Raw genomic sequence first — 22,513 nt, 5'->3', positions numbered from 1 at the left:
ATAGACTTTGCGATGACGTATCGCTCGCAAAACTGCAGGACAAAGAAAGATGCAATTGACGCAGTCCGTCTTCCTCACTACACTTATACTTTTGTACACAGTTTGATAACAGAAATTACACTACCTTTTACATGCTTTATTACACCTTTTCTTGGCGATTGGCAATTAATAATTTCTTGAGAAATCCAATTTTATGAGTGTTAAGTTTAATTTAAATATCACTGGAAGACAACTTTTTAGCTTTTTAACGCAACTTTGTTTGAGTTTTAAAGCAATTTCATTAAAATTTAATTTTATTTGTTTTTCTTTATAAGAGATGTTTTCTCCCCTCTCGCAATAAATACTGTTGAATATAATATAGTCAGAGTAGATGTTATTTATTGTTCGCCTAAATATTTATATGTTATGCTTATGTACGCGGTTTCGCACGCGTTATTTCGGAGTAGTTTAATAGATTTTATTGTACATATAAATCTTCTTCTTGAACCAATCTATCTATTAAAAACAATCCCATCAAATTCCGTTGCGTAGTTTTAAAGATTTACATAGAGACATAGGGACAGAGAAAGCGACTTTGTTGTATACTATATATCTACATGCGAAATGACGTTCATTAAAGTATAGTGATATATCAAATTAAAGTTCTGCAATATGCCTATATATACACTTCATAGATAATAATAATCTTCTTCTCTTAATTAATGGCTTCACCCAATAAATAGGGACTCCGCCAACGTCCGGTATATAAGGGAGAGACAGGACTCAAATTTCAGACAGACTAATATAGTTGTGACATTTGTAAATCGGTGGATAAATACAAAAATTTAGATTCACTTGGAGCAATAATAATAATAATAATTAATCAATGTATACCGATCCACATCTGTCAAAAGCTTGTCAAAACTATTGTCAAGGTATTGCCATCAATGTTATGGAATCCTACTATAATCCTACTAATCCTACTATCCTACTATCCTACTAATATTATAAATGCGAAAGCTTGTAAGGATGTGTGTGCGTTTGTTGCGCTTTCACGCAAAAACTACTGAAACGATTGCAATGAAATTTGGTACGTAGACAGCTGGACAACTGGAATAACATACAGGCAATTTTTATCCCGATATTCCCACGGGGTACAGACTTACGCGGATCAAACCGCGGCGTGCAGCTAGTTTTATATAATATTAACTACATTTTGTTTAAATTATGAAAATATTCCTTCTTCAACCAGGGTTCACTTTCAAGTTATATAGGTATCTCGAAAGGTAATTACTTGGTAGTTATTGGTAGTTTTATCTATTGAATTCCAATTTACTCTTTTATTTACACAATAATAAATTTAAGGTATTTTAAACATGAGTAGCTGATACCCGCAGCTTCGCCTGCGTGGTCAAAATAAATTTACATGGTACAAGCTTTCATCCCCTATTTTATCCTCTTGGCATATTTAACGAAACCCTTAGTGCATGCTTACATCATAGTGGCTCTCTGCATGCTAAATTTCCAGTCATTTAGTCACCTTTCCATTTTAGGTCCTATAGGTGTAGGTGAGGTTAGGTGTAATATACATATATAAATCGCAAATTAATCGTGGTACAAGTTAGAAAGAAAATACGTCTATTACACACATACACAAAGAGAAATATAGCAATAAAGCTCTCTTATTAGGTACTTAAAATATATATGTGCCTTGATTAGGTCTGCCACTCAGCGTAGTAACACTGCTTTTCAGTGGATGCCTTATGCCTTATTGATAGAGGAATTAGGATTACTTTTAATGCGAACAGCGTTGTATACAAATAAACATTTATATTTATTATAAACATTTATATAATACCATTCGAGAAAAATGTCTCGCTATATTTGAAGAGTCGTGTTGTGTGAGCTATTTCGTTTCCATATTACAATGCAGAATTTTTTTTTATGTTCATAGTCGGCAATGAAGCTGGTGGGACGCCTGATGGTAAGCGCTACCACCGCCCATGAACATTTGGAGAGGCGTAAGATCCATTGCAGACTTTACGCCTCTACAAATGGATTGCCGACTTTAATTGCGAAGGGGTTAGGAAAGGATTGATGAGAGGAATAAAGGAAAGGACTGGGAAGGGTAAGGAAAAGGATATGGGCTCTGGCTCCCCCACTCACCGTACGAAACACAATAGCATGCTATTATTTCACGCCGGTTTTCAGATTAGTCAGATGCACGTATCAACATACGTGGTATGGGACGCAGGTGAAAATCGTTAAGTTAACAAGTAATTATCCACAGAATGAAACCTTTAAGGATTGTATCGTTTGGAAGCGCGTGAAGATGGCTTGGAAGCTGTTGCGATAGTGTATTCCTTGTGAATGCTATTTAGATCTCTATCTTAAACGCTAACCGATTTTGATGTAACTTACTGATTCATTAGCTGGAGAGTACCCAACACAGCTATATTAAAATAACATCAATCTTTCATGACATTTGGTACACGTGGTACGAAATTGTAAATCGTTAATAATTAAAATTAAATGTTTTAATTATAATAAATAATTTATATCATTTATTATGTTTTATAATTATTTCCTACTAATATATATAATATTTAGTTTAAATACCAATTTGCTTATAAAATATCTATAAGTATGTTTGTATTGTTTATATAATGTATGCATGTATGTTTATTTCTTCTGACTGGCACTCCAACAAGGGGCTACTGGAAATCAGCGCTGCGCATTACGCGTAGCACATGCTGATTAGTTACCCTTTTACACCACGCCGATTAGTCATAAGTTCACTTTTTTATTTTAATTTAATATTTTGTGGTGATGTTAAATAAACATTCTTTCTTTCTTTCTAAATAGACTAAAATATCCAAAAAGTGTGCAATTCAGACAACAGTAATATCAGACATAATATTTTGGTGTACGTTTACCGATAACGAAAATATATAAATGCTAGTGGGTAACCCCGACTTCGTCCGTGGTACATAGCTTAGCCTAACTTGCACACAGGCGTCACGTAAAAATCCAACGTTGAAAGAATTTTTTAAATCCCATAGTTCCTGAGATTAGCGCGTTCAAACAAAGTTTAACAGAAATTGAAATATGTATTAAATATTACATTGGAATCTTTAAGAATCGTCACTTGAAGACCATTCGAGAAATTATCATAATCAAATATTGTCAAATCGCGCCTGACTAGAAATGTTTTATTAGAATCATTTGCCGCCTTTCATCTGTGATGTAATTTTATTATTACATCTTTTCAAGGGTAATGGCAGCCGTAATTCCTTGATTTGATCTGACGTTTTAAATTAGATTTTTCATTATACTTGTTTATAAATTCCGTTTATGAATGCTGTATATAATTTGAATCCGTGATTTTGAAATTACATAATTTTATAACAGTTACCGTTAAATCTCTTTTCTGTTATTTAAATATTTCAACAGTTAAACAACCTACAACGAGGGTATAAGGAAAACTGTATATTTAATAACACACATCTACATCCTACTAATATTATAAACGCGAAAGTTTGTAAGTATGGATGGATGTACTGATGTTTATTAGTCTTTCACGCGAAAGTATTTATCGTATCTGTATGAAATATGGTACAGAGATAGATGATAGTCTGACGATATAGACCGCGCCACGCTCAGAAACCAGTAAACTCCATTCCTTTTACCGTGAACATTTCCTGCTATATTTGAAACTAGCTGCGCCCCGCGGTTTCACCCGCGTAAGTCCGTATCCCGTAGGAATATCGGAATAAAAAGTTGCCTATATGTTATTACAGTTGTCCAGCTGTCTACGTACCAAATTTCATTGCAATCGGTTCAGTAGTTTTTGCGTGAGATATCAACAAACACACACACATCCTTACAAACTTTCGCATTTATAATATTAGTAGGATATCTAAGTAACATTATTTCTCTGCTATTTCATGGATGTTATCATACACAAAAATCTTTCTCTTGAAACACTGTATCTATTAAAAAAAACCTATCAAAATATGATGCGTAATTATAAATATCTAAGCATACAGACACACAAGCGGTCGAAAGCGACTTTGTTCTATACTAGGTAGTGATTATTGGAAATTAAATGACTAGGTTCGGGTTTGATTTTTTGGTATTATTAAGGTTGCCTGGAAGAAATCGCTTCTAAGCGATAAGGCCGCCAAATTGTACAATAGATATTGTTTATTGGCTTTTGTAACTGTATGTGCATTGTACAATAAAGTATTAATAAATAAATATTTTCTATATCTTATATATAAAATTCTCGTGTCATAATGTTAGTCTCTATACTCCTCCGAAACGGCTTGACCGATTCCTCTAAAATTTGGTAAGCATATTGGGTAGGTCTGAGAATCGGCTAACATCTATTTTTCACACCCCTAAATGATAAGAGTAAGGCAGAACAGCGTTTGCCGGGTGCAGCTAGTATATATATATAATAAGCCATCTGTTTTCCAGGTGATACCAGCTATGTTTCACACGGCAAGCATCTGGTTGACTCTGGCGCTCGCAGTCCAACGATATATCTACGTTTGCCACGCGCCCGTTGCAAGGACTTGGTATGTATTGAAAGAAATAAAGAAAGAATACATTTTATGTCTCACACGATTGACAGGTACACATCACATCACACTTCTCACACTACTCACACTACTCACACTACTCACACTACTCACACTACTCACACTACTCACACTACTCACACTACTCACACTACTCACACTACTCACACTGCTTACACTACTCACACTACTCACACTTTTTACACTACTCACACTTCTCACACTACTCACACTAGTGTCAAAGTTTCTTTGATGTTTGTCCGTCAATCAAGCTGAACCTACAGTACTGATTTTGATGAAATTTGGTATATGGACATGGTATGAGCTGACTTGAGTGATAGGATACTTGTCTCCATTAAATGCTCCCTTGGTATAAAATAGGTATCTCGATATCAGGCCGGAGCCGGGACGAGCGTCTAGTTTTTAAATAAACTTAACCTAAAAATAATAAAAATTAAAAAAAAACAGTAAAAACATATAATTAATAACTATTTGGCTTGTGAAAGTGCAACAACTCTGATCCAATCTGACATCAGAATGTTATATACAAAAAAAAAAAATTTTTTTTTCGAACACAAACAACTGCTGATTCAAAGAGAAGAAATGTTTTATAATTATGATTAATCAGATATATTTCAGCGCTGTTGTAGTTTACATAACACAACACAACACACAACTCACGAACTTAACGATTCTTACGATTTAAAAAAAATTTGCAATAAATTTAGTTCAAGATACAAAGTTGAGGAGCATAGGTTTTCTTCTAACCAACTCCCAAAGCGTTGAAAGTATTACCGCTTGTTGTCAACATGTGAAACCGCGTGTTATACTGCTAGCAGATAATATTACGCATAGTTATGCGGGGAATTCGCGTGATTTCTCCGTAGGCGTCGGTAATTACTGACGGATTGGTTTTAGTGACATTCTCTACGTGCCTCGTCAAATGTATTAAATATTATAACCAGCTGCAGCCGTGTGAATGGAAGTTATATGATAAATAGTTATAGCGTTTTGTTTATATTTTTTAGATGCAACATCTGGTGTTATACTTATTGAATGGGTAATTGTCAAATAGCTGTCACTTTTTCTTGTCAAAACTTGTTTAGATGTCGAAACCTATAAAACATCGCCTTGATTTGAATCGGCGCGCATTCATACGGATTGCGTCTTGGTGGTCGTACGTCGCTTATTCAATATTCGACCCAAATTCCCTCACTTTGTTAGTCTTTGTGTCTGGCTGCGATTTCTTATCAACTGACTACATTTCGTTTACGATTTTAAACTCTAACCTGAAGTAATAGAGATAATAATCGTATTATTTTTTATCTTTATCCTTGTAATTGTTTAATAGCCAACTTACTGAACGTGTTCGAATGAATATTAATATAACCTATTTAAATAATATCTAATTAATCCATTAAAAACATTGAAACAACAATAGTTACCCGTAAAAATTTTTTCCTATAAATAAATCAGTACAGTTTAATATAGAACCTTCTTTTTGAAATCGTTTAAAAAGGGCTATTGTAACTATATTAAAAACCTCATTATTTAAATTTCGATCGAGGGATGACTTGAATTTAATCTGGTCTCATCACTTCTTTAACCTTGGCGCCCTTTTTAGCGACCTCTATTTTTAACGAACGTATTTTTTAAACCAATCGAGTGTTGTTAAAATATAATTTATGAAAAATACACATTAAATTATTCAATTTACATTGGATGAAAGATATTTCTGTAACATTGGAAAATCACTAAGAACTCTATGACATGACTTTTGATTATAATTTAAAACAATTTATAATGTACTGCCATTTTCTTTAATAAGCCATTGCTGTCCCACAGCTGGGCAAAGGCTGGCATATTCTAAATCCATGAAATACATTATCAACATACTTGTATATCTCCAGTTTGTAAATATAAAATAATTTTAGTCTTTAGTCATTTCATCTGAGTACATTTTTTTTTATGTTTTTTTTTATGTCATAGTCGGCAATGGTGGGTCGCCTGATGGTAAGCGCTACCACCGCCCATGAGCATTTGGAGAGGCGTAAGGTTAATTGCAGACCTTTCGCCTCTACAAATGGATTGCCGACTTTAATTGGGAAGGGATTAGGAAAGGATTGATGAGAGGAATAAGGGAAAGGACTGGGAAGGGTAAGGAAAAGGATATGGGCCTCCGGCTCCCCCACTCACCGTACGAAACACAATAGCAAGCTATTATTTCACGCCGGTTCTCTGTTTAGGTGTGGTACTTCCCCGGTGCGAGCTGGCCCAATTCGTGCCGAAGCGACATATTGTATACATTTTGATCCGACCTTAATCGACTTGTGACATCATTTCCACAAATTCTGTATCTAGGCGCTTCAATGACCTGAACAATTTCCAAATCGCCTATTTATTAAATTAGCCTATTTCTATCATTATATTTTATGCACCTAATATCGGGAAAGTAAACTAGTTTGCGTGATAGTAGTAAACACCGCCCATGAACATTTACAGAGGATAAAGGATAAAGGAAAAGCTTGACGACTGGAAAAACTGGGAATGGTGAGGAAAAGGATAGCTGTAATGTCTGGCTCCCCCACACACCGAACATTAGCACGATATTTCACACCGATTTTCTGCGGGGTGTGGTACCTCCTCCGGTACTAGCTGGACTTCGTGCCGAAGCGTGTTCTAGTCTTACATTCACAACTTTAATATTTGATGGAACATATAATAAATAGGTGCAATTTATGGATTCGCATAAGAAAATATAATGCGACGAAGCCCGTAATATAATCTTAATATATATAAATCTCGTGTCACAATGTTTGTCCTCAATGGACTCCTAAACCACTTAACCGATTATAATAAAATTCGCACACCATGTGCAGTTCGATACAACTTGAGAGATAGGATTGTTTAAATAAATTTAATTACGATAAATGTCAACCCGGGCGGAGCCGGAGCGTGCAGCTAGTTGCTATATAGATTTTAGATTCTTCATATCTCGTTACAAATCATTTATTGTACCATAAATAATGCAAGAAAAAAACTCAAGCGTTATGACAAATCAAACAATCTACACGGATCGATGACAAAGACACGTTCTATATTTAAAAAATGTAGACTGATCCAAATTCAAAAACATTCGCAATTCGAATTTCAAAAACAGAACTAGTGACTAGTGTGTAGCAGACCATCAAAGCGGCAACACGTAATTTATATACGAAATAAACCTGCCGAAAAGAGCCGATGCAAGATAGACTCGCCATTTATGACTACAATAAAACGAACGAATCTTTTACGTTCTGTTTACAACGATACCGCTTTACGACCATTAGCCGTTTTGGAACACGCCTCACCTGATTTCAGGGTGTTATACTTCCATAGTCCATACTATTATGTAAGCTATTGGAGACTTAGAGGATTCGCAACAGTAACAACAGTACTACATTATAAATGATGATATAGTTAAATTTTCATAAAAAATAATTTCACATATTTCCATGTTCAACGAATAAAACAGGATAAGAGGGAAAAGCAATGAATAACATAGCTATCTTTTGCAAAACATAAAATTGGATCATTTATTTCTAAAGTCTCTCGTTACTAGTGGTTTATAGTTGAGACTGACCAAACGTGATAATATCTCATAAGATATTCTATATATAAGTAGAGTGGATATCGTAATTGTTAATTTGTAAAATAATCTACTAATACTGAATTATCGTTGGTGACTAAGTTCATTAAGAAAATTCATCGTCATTATCACTCCATAGTATAATTTTTTATTGTGGGAGTCGAGCACGCTTCGGCGCGAATTGGGCCAGCTCGCACCGGGGAAGTACCACACAACCACAGAAAACGGACGTGAAATTATGCTTGCTTATTGTGTTTCGTACGGTGAGTGGGGGAACTGGAGGCCAATTTCCTTCTCCTAGCACTTTTCAATTCATTCCTTCTTCCCAGTCATCAATCCTTTTCTCATCCTTTATCCCTTATCCCTTAAAAGCGGGCAGCGCATTCTCAGAGGTCTGAGCCTCTGCGAATGTTCATAGGCGGTGGTGATCGTTTACCATTAGGCGAACCACCAGCTCAGTTGCCCGTTACGACATAAGAAAAATAAAAATTAAACAAAGTTCCTTCCCGCGTATGTATGTTTAGATCTTTAAAACTACAAAACGGATCTTGATGAGGATTTTTTTTAATAGATAGAGTAATTCTAGCGGTTTATATGTATCATGTTTTATTACACCTCAGCGAAGCCGTTCTAGTATCAAATATATTCTTGATCCTTCAAATGACTGTAGGACAGTTAAGAACGAGTAGTTTCCTTTAGACCAGTTGTCGGACGAATAAATATAAAAATACGACTCCCAAATATCTTGGCCCAAAAATATAAATCCTAATTCACATCACGCGCTTCGTGCATCAAACCAGTCAGCCATTAAGGAACCATCGACGAAAACACTTAACTAAACTTATTAAAAGTCGGAACTTTCCTGCTGACAAAATACTTGAGATTCATTTCAGGCAATGCGGATTTATAAAAGCTTTATGTTGTATTTCTTTTGCATTGAAATTATAAACACGTGAATAATAACATTCGAATATTTTATTTACGGTTAGATCAGGCTATATACATACTACGGTATCCCGTCAGAATATCGCGATAAAAAGTTGCCTACGTGTTATTTCAGTTGTCCAGTTATCTATGTACCATATTTCATTGCAATCGGTTCAGTAGTTTTAGCGTGAAAGTAGTAACAGACATCCATACATCCATACATCCATACATACATACATCCATCAATACTTACATACTTTCGCGTTCATAATATTAGTAGGATAGGTCAAACAACTGATACATTCATCGGAACGGGTACATTATAATAGTTCCTTAGCAACTGCAATAAAGGTTGGCTATTGATCGACAGAATTAATTCACCGTGAACATCTGATGTGGCTTAATTATAGTAGAATTACCTATTAGTTCGAGATCTCGTGTATATACCACCTTATAGTCCCGGTTCCCCCGGGTAGGCATTTTATTCTTCACTACCGGTCTGCCTCAGCTTCGACCGTGGTACATATATAAGTATAGCCTTTCTCAATATATGAGCTATCTAGCACTGAAAGAATTTTTCAAATCGGACCAGTAGTTCTTGAGATTAGTGCCTTCAAACAAACAAACTCTTCAGCCTTATAATATTAGTATAGATTACTTGTTATCTTAATCTAAGAGGTGACAAATAAAAAAAAAAACCCAAAACATTTTAATCCAGACATCCTTGAGTTATGAGAAGTATAATTAACAAAATTTATTGTGTATTTAAATATATATTTATATAAAACTTTCGTCCGACCCGATATAAAAGAAAAGAAAGAAAGAAAAAACAATATTTTTCTACCCCACTGTCGTATACGAAAACAAAACATAAACTTAATTTTTAATATAAAATCTTGAAGTCAGTCGTCACATATCCATCCAACGGTAAAAGTTTTTTTTAATACTTCCTAAAATTAGGGCGTTCCAGTAAACTCTCTTTATATAAGAACTAGCTTTTGCCCGTGGCTTCGCACGCCTTAAATTCGGAGTAGTTTAATAGACGTTATTATACATATTATACACCTTCCTCTTGAATTACTCTATCTTTTGAAAAAAAAAAACCCATCAAAATCCATTGCGTAGCTTTAAAGATAACGGTATAAGAAAGCATACAGGGTCCGAGAAAGTGACTCTGTGTAGTGATTAAAAATATACGTAAATTTACTAAATTTGATCACATATCTATCATCGAATTATAACTTCAATTTTACAATTTACTGAACCGTAAGAGGTACTATGTGTAAACGTTTTGTAGGAAACTAGAGCATTTCTAGGGCTAATTTGTGTTCTGAGAATGGCTGAACGCAATTATGTCCTCGTTTGGAGATAAATATTTCGCCTGAGCACGAAAGGGACCTTGCTGCAATTACGTCATTTTCTAACTTCATTACGCATGTAATAGTGACATGCTAATGCAGTTTGAGCAACTATTCTCATAAATTACTATCTGCGCCCCGCGTTTCATCCGCGTAAGCCCGTATCCCGTAGGAATATCGGGATATAAAGTTACCTATATGTTATACGAGTTGTCCAGCTGTCTAGGTACCAAATTTCATTGCAATCGGTTCAGTAGATTTTGTGTGAAAGAGCAACAAACATACACACATCCTTACAAACTTTCGCATTTACAATATTAGTAGGATATGTATACTTTGATGTTAAGTCAATCAGTTATTCATTCAATAATATTATGAAAAAACGAAAAATACTCTGTATTTACACTGAGAGCTCTCAGAGCCTCTAATGCCCTGGGCAAATTTTTAATTCGAAAGATATTTTGTTAATTACATAAAAATGTAATTAATGAATTTGTGATTTTTCATAAAAATAGAACGTAATTAATTTTTTAAATTTGACGCCGAACCTTAATTTAGATCTCTATGATATCAGTATTTTTACGGTTGTCTAGCAACGCTAAGATTTAATCTGTATCTAGAAAGAAAGAGAGAGATTACATGTAAAGAGAGATTATCTGAGTATGTTTTTGTTCACTAGATAGTTGATTAAAAATTTAATACCTATTACATAAGTAGGAATTATACGCTCGGCCTAGTTCATACTGTAGTAAAAAAAGTGTTTTCTATTATATTATTAGGTTATTTTTTTATGTCATCGTCGGCAATGGATCTGGTGGGTCGTCTGATGGTAAGCGCTACCACCGCCCATGAACATTTGGAGAGACTTAAGATCGATTGTACCTTACGCCAAATGGATTGCCGAGAGGAATTAGGGAAAGGACTGGGAAGGGTAAGGAAAAGCATATGAGGATATGAGCTTCCGGCTCCCCCACTCACCAAACGTACTTCAATTGTACTTCATGTAGTAGTATCCATTATAGATGTGATAAAAACATTACTAGCCGATAGCCCCGGCTTTATCTTTATTGACTTGGAATAAAAAAATAGGCCGAGTCCACTCCTGAATAGAGAGACTTTCTGTTAGTGAAAACTTTTACTGGTTGAATTAGTACTTCCAAAGTTTACTATCCTGCTAATTCTATCCTACTAATATTATAAATGCGAAAGTTTATAAGGATGTATGTGTGTTTGTTGCTCTTTCACGCAAAAACTACTGAACTGATTGCAATGAAATTTGGCACGTAGACAACAGGAAAAGTGGAATTACATATAGGTAACTTTTTATCCCGATATTCCTACGGGATACGGACTTGCGCGGGTGAAACCGCAGGGCGCAGCTAGTAAATATATAAAGTTAGAATCTCTCTATGGTATTAGATTAGTTACATGTATGTCACCGAAATTATAAAACCGCTAGATTAGGATGGGACTATTACAATAAATAAACTTTTGCACGTGAAATTTTATCAATTTAATTTTTACAATGATACGTTGAGTATCACAACATAGTATAAAACAAAGTCGCTTTCCCTGTCTGTCTCTATGTCCCTATGCATGCTTAAACGACGCAACTGATTTTGAAGTTTTTTTTTAAATAGATAGTGATTGAAGAGCAAGGAGTATATGTATAATAACATCTATTAAACTACTCATTTAACGCGTGCGAAGCCGCGGAAAAAAGCTAGTACAAAATAAATTTAAGCATATTGTGAGAAAACTTAATTCGCTGTTTCGCAGTTTCATCACTTGCTCATAGCACCCCTGAGCCTATTTGACACTTTCAGCTCACGTTTTCCTTTATTTTTTGCAGAATGACAATTTACAGAAGCTATACAGAAGCTGCGAAGCTTATGACAAATGAGACAAAGCAACAAACGGCTCATGAATCAATAAAACCAACCATATTTATTTACCCTATAAAAATTTGCAAAAAATCCTTTATTTAAAAAGACACCTTGCAAGCAAATCACCTAATATCTATATTTTTCCCAGGTGTACCATGCCTCGTGTAAAGAAGTGTCTCATCTACATCGGAATAGCTGCCTTCCTGCATCAGTTTCCGAGATTTTTCGAGAAGGAATATGTACCCCACATTACAGTCTGGAGGGGGCATTTGGAAGAAGTCTGTAGAGTAAGTGCAGTTGGGTTTTCTTTAACGCTGGTAATTATTAAATTGGGAATGGACTAACTGGTTCATGTTGATTTTTTCTTCTGTAATTAACATTTACTACTAGTTGGCTTTGAAATGAATTAACTGATAAATAATTTGAACTATTAATTTAACTGGACACGTAAATGGTTTAAATTAAATTAAAATTTAACATGTAATCGATTTTTTAACGAATTAACTGGTTCATGAAATTGATAATTGAAGTGGAGTTAATTTTAATTAAATGACTATAGTACTGTGGAAACATAGATAGTTAACAGACTTATCTACTTAAAATCTTAAGCTAAATAATTAATTTTAACAAAAGTTATATCAAATGTAAATCGAAACGAAAACGTTTGAATCTCAAAGCTACATATAGCGCATTAATTATGCTAGTCTATATTTGTGGTCTTTCATAAAGTATATTTTTTTAAACAATCAGTCATTATCGATTCGAATATATTTTATTCTGTTTGTTAGCTCGTTACTTTTGACAAGTTACACCGACTTATTGATATATTTTTTATTTGAAAGCCGGTGCCTCCCCATATGGTCTTATTTGAATTAGGTCTAGCTCAAATTGTAGGCGATTCTGTTTTTTTGTTTTAAATAATAATTTTATAATTGATGATGTCATACCATATCACAATTACAAGTAATTTGTTTCTTCCTAAACAAGTATATCGTATTTATCTCTAATATATCCATATATCTTTTACAATTAGTATTCCATCAATATTTTTGTAAACAATTCCACATATTCTAATTAAATAAACATAATTTAATGGCTTTATGCCTGTGTTACTTGGAAGTAGTTATTTCTCACACTTCACACTAATACTATAAATGTGAAAGTTTGTTTGTTTGGATGTTTGTCCGCCAATCACGTTCAAACTACTGAACGGATTTTGATGAAATTTGGTATACAGACGGGGTATAAGCGGACTTGGGTGGTAAGATACTTTTATCCAGAATAAATGTTCTCGTGGGATAAAACGGGAATACACTAAATCATTTGTAAATGTCCTAATTCCACTCGGGCAAAGCCGCGGTTGGAAGTTAGATAAATATGCGCGTACTAACCCAAATATTAATTTGTTCATAACAAAGATAAAGACTTTACGCTTTTGAATTGTTTTATTATTGGGGAATTATTGACCGCCAGTTTTTATATAATATACATTACATTTTGTATAGTAAATAATAATAATTAATATAATATCGATGTTTATTTTAATACAGAAAACCGCCGTGAAATAGTGGCATGCCACTGTGTTTCGTACGGTGAGTGGGGGAGCCGGAGGGCTGATTCCTTTTCCTCACCCGTCCTAGTCCATTCATTCTTTCCAGACGTTAATCCTTTCCTTTTCCCTTACCCTATAAAAGCGGGCAGCGCATTCACAGAGGTACCTTTGCGAATGTTTATGGGCGGTGGTGATCGCTTACCATCAGGCGAACCACCAGCTCAGCTGTTCGCTATGACATAAAAAAAATAATAAAAAATAATATCTCATTTTTCACATAATCTCATACATTAAACTCGTATATTAAAACCTTTTTTCTAATACATTACGCCGTGATGTTTTTATAAAGAATCTCCAAATTCAATCTTCATCCCAGAAAGATGGATTGTTCCATGAATACCAGGAAATGTATTACAGTTCACATGCTCCACGATTAATAGCAAAGTATGTTGAAGATTACATAAAATATTAGAGGGATTTAATGCGGACTTCATAGAAAATACGCCTCACTAATATTATAAATGCGAATCGTTTGTTTGACCTTTCACGACACAACGGACGGTTTTAGGGCATGATTTTTTATATCTGGAGATGGTTAGAAGCTATACTAATATTATAAAGCTATTCTTTGTTTGATTGTTTGTACGCACTAATCTCAGGAACTACTGGTCCGTTTTAAAAAATTCTTTCAGTGTTAGATAGCCCATTTATTGAGGAAGGCTATAAGCTATATATGTACCACGGGCGAAGCCGCTAGTTAATAATAAAGATCAATTCCGTAGTCCCATGGTCTTCAAAATGCTCCGTATCATTAATCCACATAAACAAATAAAAACAAAAATAAACGCAGTATATAATCGCATGAAAAGAATTGTTCTACAAATACCTGGTAGGTGCAAAACAAGTCTATAAATTACTTCCCGCGGTTTTCTTTGGACTAAACCAGGACGATAAGTTTCGCTATACGCTTGCGTGAGTACGGAGATAGTTTTTAAACTCATATTGTTACGTATATACGGGTTAAATCGTTCTGTTGTTTTTGTAATTTATGAATTTCCAGAATTTTCGACTGTTTCACTATCTGTAAAGTTTTAGTTTTAATAAATATTCTGTATGAATCTTATTAGTTGTATTTAAATTTAAATATGGAAAATTCAATTAGATCTGGCCGAAAATAATCCTATACTTTTTAATTGCAATGAAAACTACTTATGAGTGAACGCTTTTAAATGTTTATTTATTCGATTAATCACGATTAGATATTTGTTTCTCTAGTGTTTTCTATGGTGTGGACTAATAAGGATTTTATTAACAACAATAACATCGTTGTGTTAATTTATATTTACTATCGTTTTAATCTAAAATGCATTATTTCGTAATTTATAGATGAATCCTAATCTCGATTTTATTTTCTAGGTAAAATTGGCAAAATGGATAGAAAAACTGTCAGTGGACGCTTACTACACAGCATACTTCACTTTCCGAGTGCTTTTTGTCCATTTACTACCATGCACGTCACTAGTAGTCCTAAACGTTCTACTCTTCAGAGCGATGAGAACCGCGCAGATAAACAGACAAAAACTGTTCAAGGAAACACGGAAATCCGAATGCAAAAGGCTAAGCGATTCCAACTGTACAACGCTTATGTTAATCGTAGTCGTAACAGTATTCTTATCAGTCGAGATTCCAGTCGCAGTAGTGACGATACTGCACATAATATCCAGTACCGTAGTCGAGATTCTCGACTACGACATCGCCAACAAGCTTATACTGATAACGAATTTTTGTATAATTCTCTCGTATCCGATCAATTTCGCTATTTACTGCGGCATGTCGCGGCAATTCAGAGAGACTTTTAAAGACTTGTTTATGAAGAGTGGATCGAGAAGTAACGGTGCGTCTAGTCGATATTCGATTGTGAACGGTCCCCGCACTTGTACGACGGAAACTGTGCTTTAATTATGGGGTATAGAGTTGATATTCCTTAACGACTTTGACCTGAAGAACTGTAAAAACGCAAAAGGCTGATTGTTAACACTTTGATCGCTCAAAATTCTATGTGCTTCCCTTGTCTATTCTTTTGATACTATGTCCTCTAACTAATTATGAAATTTCAAATACTTACTTAATCAAATAATATAAATTTAATCACTTGCAACACTGAAACGTAAATGCTGTTAATTTTGAGGATTGATTATAAATAAATAAATAATTTACAAATAGTTCTATCGTATGTCTTTATCTAAATTAGATAGAATGCAAATAAATAGCGTGTTTTTAATGTGTCGTTTTTATTGCAAACAATACATGATCATTTTAATTATGAATACATTAATTAACTGACAAATCAGCGACCGTTGTTCTGTCAAAGACAAATACCTGTTTAGGTAGTCCCGCTACGACTAGAAATTATTTTATGGGAATTGTTTTGTCTATTACACATTAAACAAACTGTTGTTTTAATTTCCAAGTACGACAGAGAAGCCATTGGGATGAACTGGATTCAAGGACCAATTTCAAACCATGGTTGTGATAATGATGCTTCAACGAAAAAAAAACATATTAAAGTGAGATACAATGATATAGATGACAATAATAACTCTTACAAAGAACATACTTTTATTTGACTTTTTTCTGTTTCTCTAAAAGCATTTAATAAAATCAAATACTATTTTCAAATTTGTTTCATTTACTTCTATCCCCTAAACTTCTAACCTTTGTACTAATCGTTTGCTTCCTTCTTTAATGCTTTTTAATATTCTAATACCTAATATCTTTACAGGGTCAAATAGCATCGTGGGTGCGGACGCTCTCTGTAGACGCATACTTCATAACATACTTTACTTTCCGAGTACTGTTTGTCCATTTAATCCCTTGTACCTCCCTTGTTGTACTAAACGTCCTCCTCTTCAGAGCCATGAGAACCGCCCAGATAAACAGACAAAAGTTATTCAAGGAGAACCGTAAATCCGAATGCAAGCGGCTAAGAGATTCCAACTGCACAACACTAATGTTAATCGTCGTTGTAACAGTATTTTTACTAGTCGAAATACCGGTCGCCGTTGTCACAATACTCCACATCATCTCGAGCACCCTAGTCGAGATTCTCGACTACGATATAGCGAACGTTCTGATCCTCATCACTAATTTCTGTATAATTGTTTCGTATCCGATAAATTTTGCTATTTATTGCGGTATGTCGCGACAATTTCGAGAGACGTTCAAAGAATTATTTATTCGTGGAGCTGTCACGAGCAGAAATGGCGGGTCGAGTCGATATTCCCTCGTAAACGGCCCGCGCACTTGTACAAACGAAACGGTACTTTAGACAGATTAAAAATAATTTGTAATCTATGCATTGATTGTAGTATAGATGTAAATAAGTCACTTTATATTGTCTATTAAATTTGTAGACATATCAATTATTTTATTTGATAGCGTATTGAATGTATTTTTTTAAGTCGCCTTACTGTAAAGATAATTGTAATTTGAACATTACTTTTCCAAGACTGTATGATTACTTGATCATAATGTTGTTTCATTTTTCCTTGATCGACTAATTTTATAGTCTGTGGATGGTGAGCCCCCATTCAGGAAAAGTATTGTGGTTTATAAATTATAGTTTATATAGTAACGTGTAAGTAAATGTGCTTTGATAAATGTAAATATTTGTTTGTACAATAAAACTATTTATGGATTAATGTAAAAAATAAATTTATTTGTATGTTATCGGTGTAAGCTTTTGTGTTGGTGAAGTTACCCTCATTTATAGATCCATTGTAATTTTTATAAATGGACCATGGCATTTTGAATCGATTCAAATGTGATTTTAAATAAATAATATGAATTGTAATACTGTTTGTTTTATTATTTTCCCCGAAGACTACCACTATCTAATATTTTTATGCCTACTGTTAAGATTAATATACATTTATAGAATCAAGCTGCTGCAGAGTTTGATTTCGCCTTAGCAGATACAGCTAACAACCTGGACCTATGTTTTAGATCTACCGAAACTCTTAAATGAAAGACGCTAAAGTCCCTTTTTGTAAAGCAAAATAAGTAAGTGTTTATATACCAGTACGATATTTTAGAAGCATTATTCATTGAATGTACTTATGCTGTAGTTTGTTTTAAATGAAACTCGTAAAAACAAAGCAAATGACGTCCAAATGTTTGTTAAATGGTTCTAATAGAAAACATACAAATTGTTAATAGCTAAATTGTTGCGAAAATTAAAAATTTAATCTGTCATTACTTCAATGTTACATGCAGAACGAATTTATTTAAAACCAATCTAGCGAATTATGTTTAAACATTGAACCATCAACGATACGTCATACTAAATATTTCCATTTCTTTTTATTTATTTTATTTACGAATGTAATGCGTACAAAGACGCGGGTAAAAGCAAATCTTATAAAAAACCAGGTGTAAACCGCAGCTTCGCTCGCATAATAAAGTCGATGTACTATCGGATAAAATATCATATCTGTACCATATTTGATCCGATAACAACCATCCACCTATTGAAACGGTGATGAAACCGACCGACAATCTGTCAACCCGCATGTAGCCAGCGTGGTGGATTATGAGTTGAACCCTCAAATGAGGTTCCTTGCAGTGGAAATATATATGGGCTGATGATAACGATGGTAACACAAATCCATTTATAATAAAAACCACTAAGTTAACAATATAGTACATACGACATTTCAAATATAATTAACAGAAAAACCTTCACAAATCCTTAATACATATAAATATATACAACAGGACCCTTATTAGAATACGAATGATCGGAATAATTGAAAAAATTCAATAGAATATCTTATTAACCAAAATATAATATCTCTTTACATTGAATTTGTGTATACGGCCATACAATATGTACAATGAACCACGAAATAGGAAGGAATTGTAACAATAAGAAGAATACGCTAGTTCGATATGTATGGAGTTAACAAGCTGTGTTTACTGTATACGTATTTATGTATGCTAGCTTATCGCTCGCGGCTTCACTCGCGTGGGCTATTAGACAAAGAAACTTATTTGACTCCACAAAATTACAATTTAAACAAAAAAGACAACCTTACATATTGTGGAATACGTATAGTTTTTATGCCCTGTTTACATATAAAAGTGGATAGTCGCCATTAAAAAATACTTTTTCAAATATAATATAGCGTATAAACTGAACCTAATAATCGTCTATCACAACACTCAACACAGTAAAAATATCAGTAGGATATTATCTTTACTAATAATATAAATCTGGTGAGTTTGTTCGTATAAACGGGATAATCTCAACAACTACTCGTCCGATTTAAACAATTTTTTCTGTGTTAGATAGTCCCATTATAGTCATAGGCTATATAACATTATATACGATGTGAGAAAAACTTTCAAAGCATCTTTTCATTTTTTCAATGTATGCAATGTTTTACTTGTGATGCACTTCTGATAGCATCATTTTTTACAAATTTTTGTACCCTTATACAACTGAACACACGAATAGCTGACCCGGCAAACGCTGTTCTGCCTTACTATTATCCTTTAGGGGTATGAAAAATAGATGTTGGCCGATTCTCACACATACCCAATATGCACACAAAATTTCATAAAAATCGGTCCAGAAATTTCGGAGGAGTTTAGCAACGAAAACTGTAACACGAGAATTTTATATATTAGAAGATATTCAACATAAAATTTACTCAATTAAACTATGGTATAATCGAAGTTTTATTTCAGTTCAAAAAACACGTCATTAATTCACACAAATTCGTGATTTACGTAAATAACTCATAGCCATAGATTACGTACGTTCTAATAAAAGATTAGAGTTATAAAACGATCAACTTAATAGCAAATTGCAAAGCACGTGGCCTTAACACCAATACTGTAATAGTAATACAAATTAAGGGAACATAAATTAACTGGTATAATGAAATGCCGACCTTACACTTTTACCATTTGATACATGGCGACAGTTATGGGTCTGAAATGAAACATTGTGTGTATGAGTTATTGAAATGCTGTTTAAACTAATGTTAATACTTTCTTATTGTTTATGTCTATAATTAGTAGTTTTTGTTTTTTTTTTTTTTGAAAACAATACCGCTATTAATTTATCTCATAAATGAAGGGTGTCGTCAGCGTTTTGTATGTGGTCGAGCACGCTTCGGCACGAATTGGGCCAGCTCGCACCGGGGAAGTACCACACCCCCACAGAAGACCGGCGTAAAATAGCATTCTGCTGTGTTTCGTTCGATGAGTGGGGGAGCCGGAGGCCTTTATTTCTCCTTTATCCTTTATTCCTCTCGCCAATCCTTTCTTAATCCCATCCCAATTTAAAGTCGGCAATCCAGTTGAAGAGGCGTAAGGTCTGCAATGGACCTTATGCCTCTCTAAATGTTCATGGGCGGTGGAAACGCTTACTATCAGGCGTCCCACCAGCTCCATTACCGAATGGGACATACCGTCGCTTCAGTGTATCCTTTAACATAATATTCCGGACATCATTTTAGGTTTCGGCATAGTTAGAAAAATAGAGGAATAGTAGCTTAGTGGTTAAGACCTCAGAGTTAAAAGCGAAATATCAAGCATTCACGATCCGAAGACTGCAAGAAATAACTAGAATTTTCTATTTGTCTGCACATGGGGTGCACATGAGTGAGGAAAACGGTATGTGTGAGAATCAAAAGTTCGACGAAAACTGACATCTGCCAACCCGCACTTGGCCAGTGTGGTGGCTTATGGTCTTAACCATCATCGTCAACTCATATTACCCTGTTTCATAGGCTGACGATGACGATGATGATGATATTTTACAATGAACACATAGAAAGATACTAATATAACACTATGTTCTATGCATTTGAAGTAGTTTATTCAAAATTTTCGCTATTTCAAAGAGAAACTACTATAAGAAACTAATTGCCTCTAAAGGTGCAGATGAAAAAAATATTTTTTAAGCTATAACTTTGTTCCCACAACGATATGACATTGATTTGAACCATAGAGATCGTTTCTTTGAACGCGCTTCTCAGGGACTACTTGTTCAAAAAATGATTTCACCGTAGCATATATACGTAATCCCTGAGTGCTGATTCCCTGAGGTGAACCTGGTGCGTGGCCCTAGTAATCTATATATATAATTTTTTATGTAGGTCCCCTACATAAAAAATTAAGCAAATTCTTTTCCAATAAATACGAAAACAATAATCGTTAAATATCACTCATTCGTAAATTAATCTGATTAAAAATTAAATTGATTATTTATTTAGCATTTTTCGTGTATTAAGACATAATATTTTGCATGATTGTTTATTAATAACTTATTACAAAATTAATGAAAATGTTCAATTTATACATTTTCTCTGCGTGTGTACCTAACTCAATGTCACAACTACAACTATGCAAATAACTAATCACGAGAATCAAAGTTACTTATTTAATTCGTTAATTAAGTCCTAAGACCCCTAAGGTCAAGGCAAAGGGCGCCGAGAGGCATTTTTCAGCCAAGCCAGCTTTGGACGGCCACGTTTCTGTTTTACCTGGATATTCCAATCCTATGCTCGCATGACAATTTGTTCCCGGGAGCGTGTGGCTAACACAACTCCAGATTCAAATCAGTTAAGTAAAAAAACACACTAATATTATAAATGTGAAAGATTGTTTGGATGTCTATCCGTCAATCACGCTGAAACGACTGAACGGATTTAGCTGATTTAGCTGACTTGTGACATAGGATACTTTTTATCCCGATTAAATAATCCGGGCGGAGCCGGGACGAGCTTCTAGCAAGGAAATAATTCTACAAATTTATTTTAGTTCAATATTCGTTCATCAAAACCTACATCCCTTGATATTTAGATTTAGTGCGTTTTTAACGAGTTTTGAAACAAAATATATTTGTAAAATTCGTCACGAAACGAGTTTCCTGCAATTTCCGTTTGACGTCATAAAACAACGAAAATAACATGAAATGTCAAATTGCAATACAGCCAGTTGTTCCAAGAATCATAATATTTGAATATAGACTCCATAATTCTAGGTACCAAAAGCAATTTTATCGTGATGTTGTTTATCCTATTGTCCTTTTCCTGAAATTAAAATCGCAAGTACACATGGGTTGTAATATGAAACAACAATTATTTTCTAGATAAATCAACAGTGCAGTTGCAGTGTAAATTAAATGTTATTCTCATTACAAAACAACAGTTCTATTAAATCAGTGATATCATATTGAAATCGTTATATCCACTACAGGACAAAACAATTTGCAATGAATACAATAAATAATTAGTCAAACTGAACCTCTTGATATGCATTCTCTCGCAGCTACAATAGAAACGAAGGTTTTACCACAATAGACATTAATACCAGGTGAGTTTGCTAGATTCAATTAGAGGTTTTGGCCAGCGTCCTAAATACCTAATGTTGTCTCAATTCTATTAAACATTTGAATATAATATATAAGCAGTTATAAACCCTGACTATTTACCAGCGGTTCGCACGGGAAGTAAAGGAAAATAAAGATAGCTTCGGGTTTTCCACATCGTTCTCTCTCCAGTGGGATTTTCGGGATATAAACT

At 34.1% G+C, this 22,513-nt stretch overlaps 1 protein-coding gene across 2 annotated transcripts in view; it reads left to right on the top strand.

Moving 5' to 3' along the window:
* LOC119836058 (sex peptide receptor) overlaps window positions 1–17,769 on the top strand; it is a 129,088-nt gene extending 111,319 nt beyond the window's left edge. Inside the window, exons 4-6 of one of the 2 annotated variants that reach the window (XM_038361271.1) lie at window positions 4,462–4,562; window positions 12,513–12,651; window positions 16,699–17,769. In XM_038361271.1, coding sequence (XP_038217199.1) covers window positions 4,462–4,562; window positions 12,513–12,651; window positions 16,699–17,244 — 786 coding nt within the window. In that variant the 3' untranslated portion in view covers window positions 17,245–17,769. Of the gene's footprint in view, window positions 1–4,461; window positions 4,563–12,512; window positions 12,652–15,332; window positions 16,306–16,698 lie in introns of those variants that run through there. The other variant, XM_038361272.1, reaches the window with a different exon arrangement.
* Window positions 17,770–22,513: the final 4,744 nt, after the last annotated feature.

The sequence above is a fragment of the Zerene cesonia genome, chromosome 22, assembly GCF_012273895.1.
Source record: "Zerene cesonia ecotype Mississippi chromosome 22, Zerene_cesonia_1.1, whole genome shotgun sequence".
Taxonomy (NCBI): Eukaryota; Metazoa; Arthropoda; class Insecta; order Lepidoptera; family Pieridae; genus Zerene; species Zerene cesonia.
Note: the sequence above shows the minus strand (reverse complement) of the source record. Positions and strands in the feature narration are given on the sequence as shown.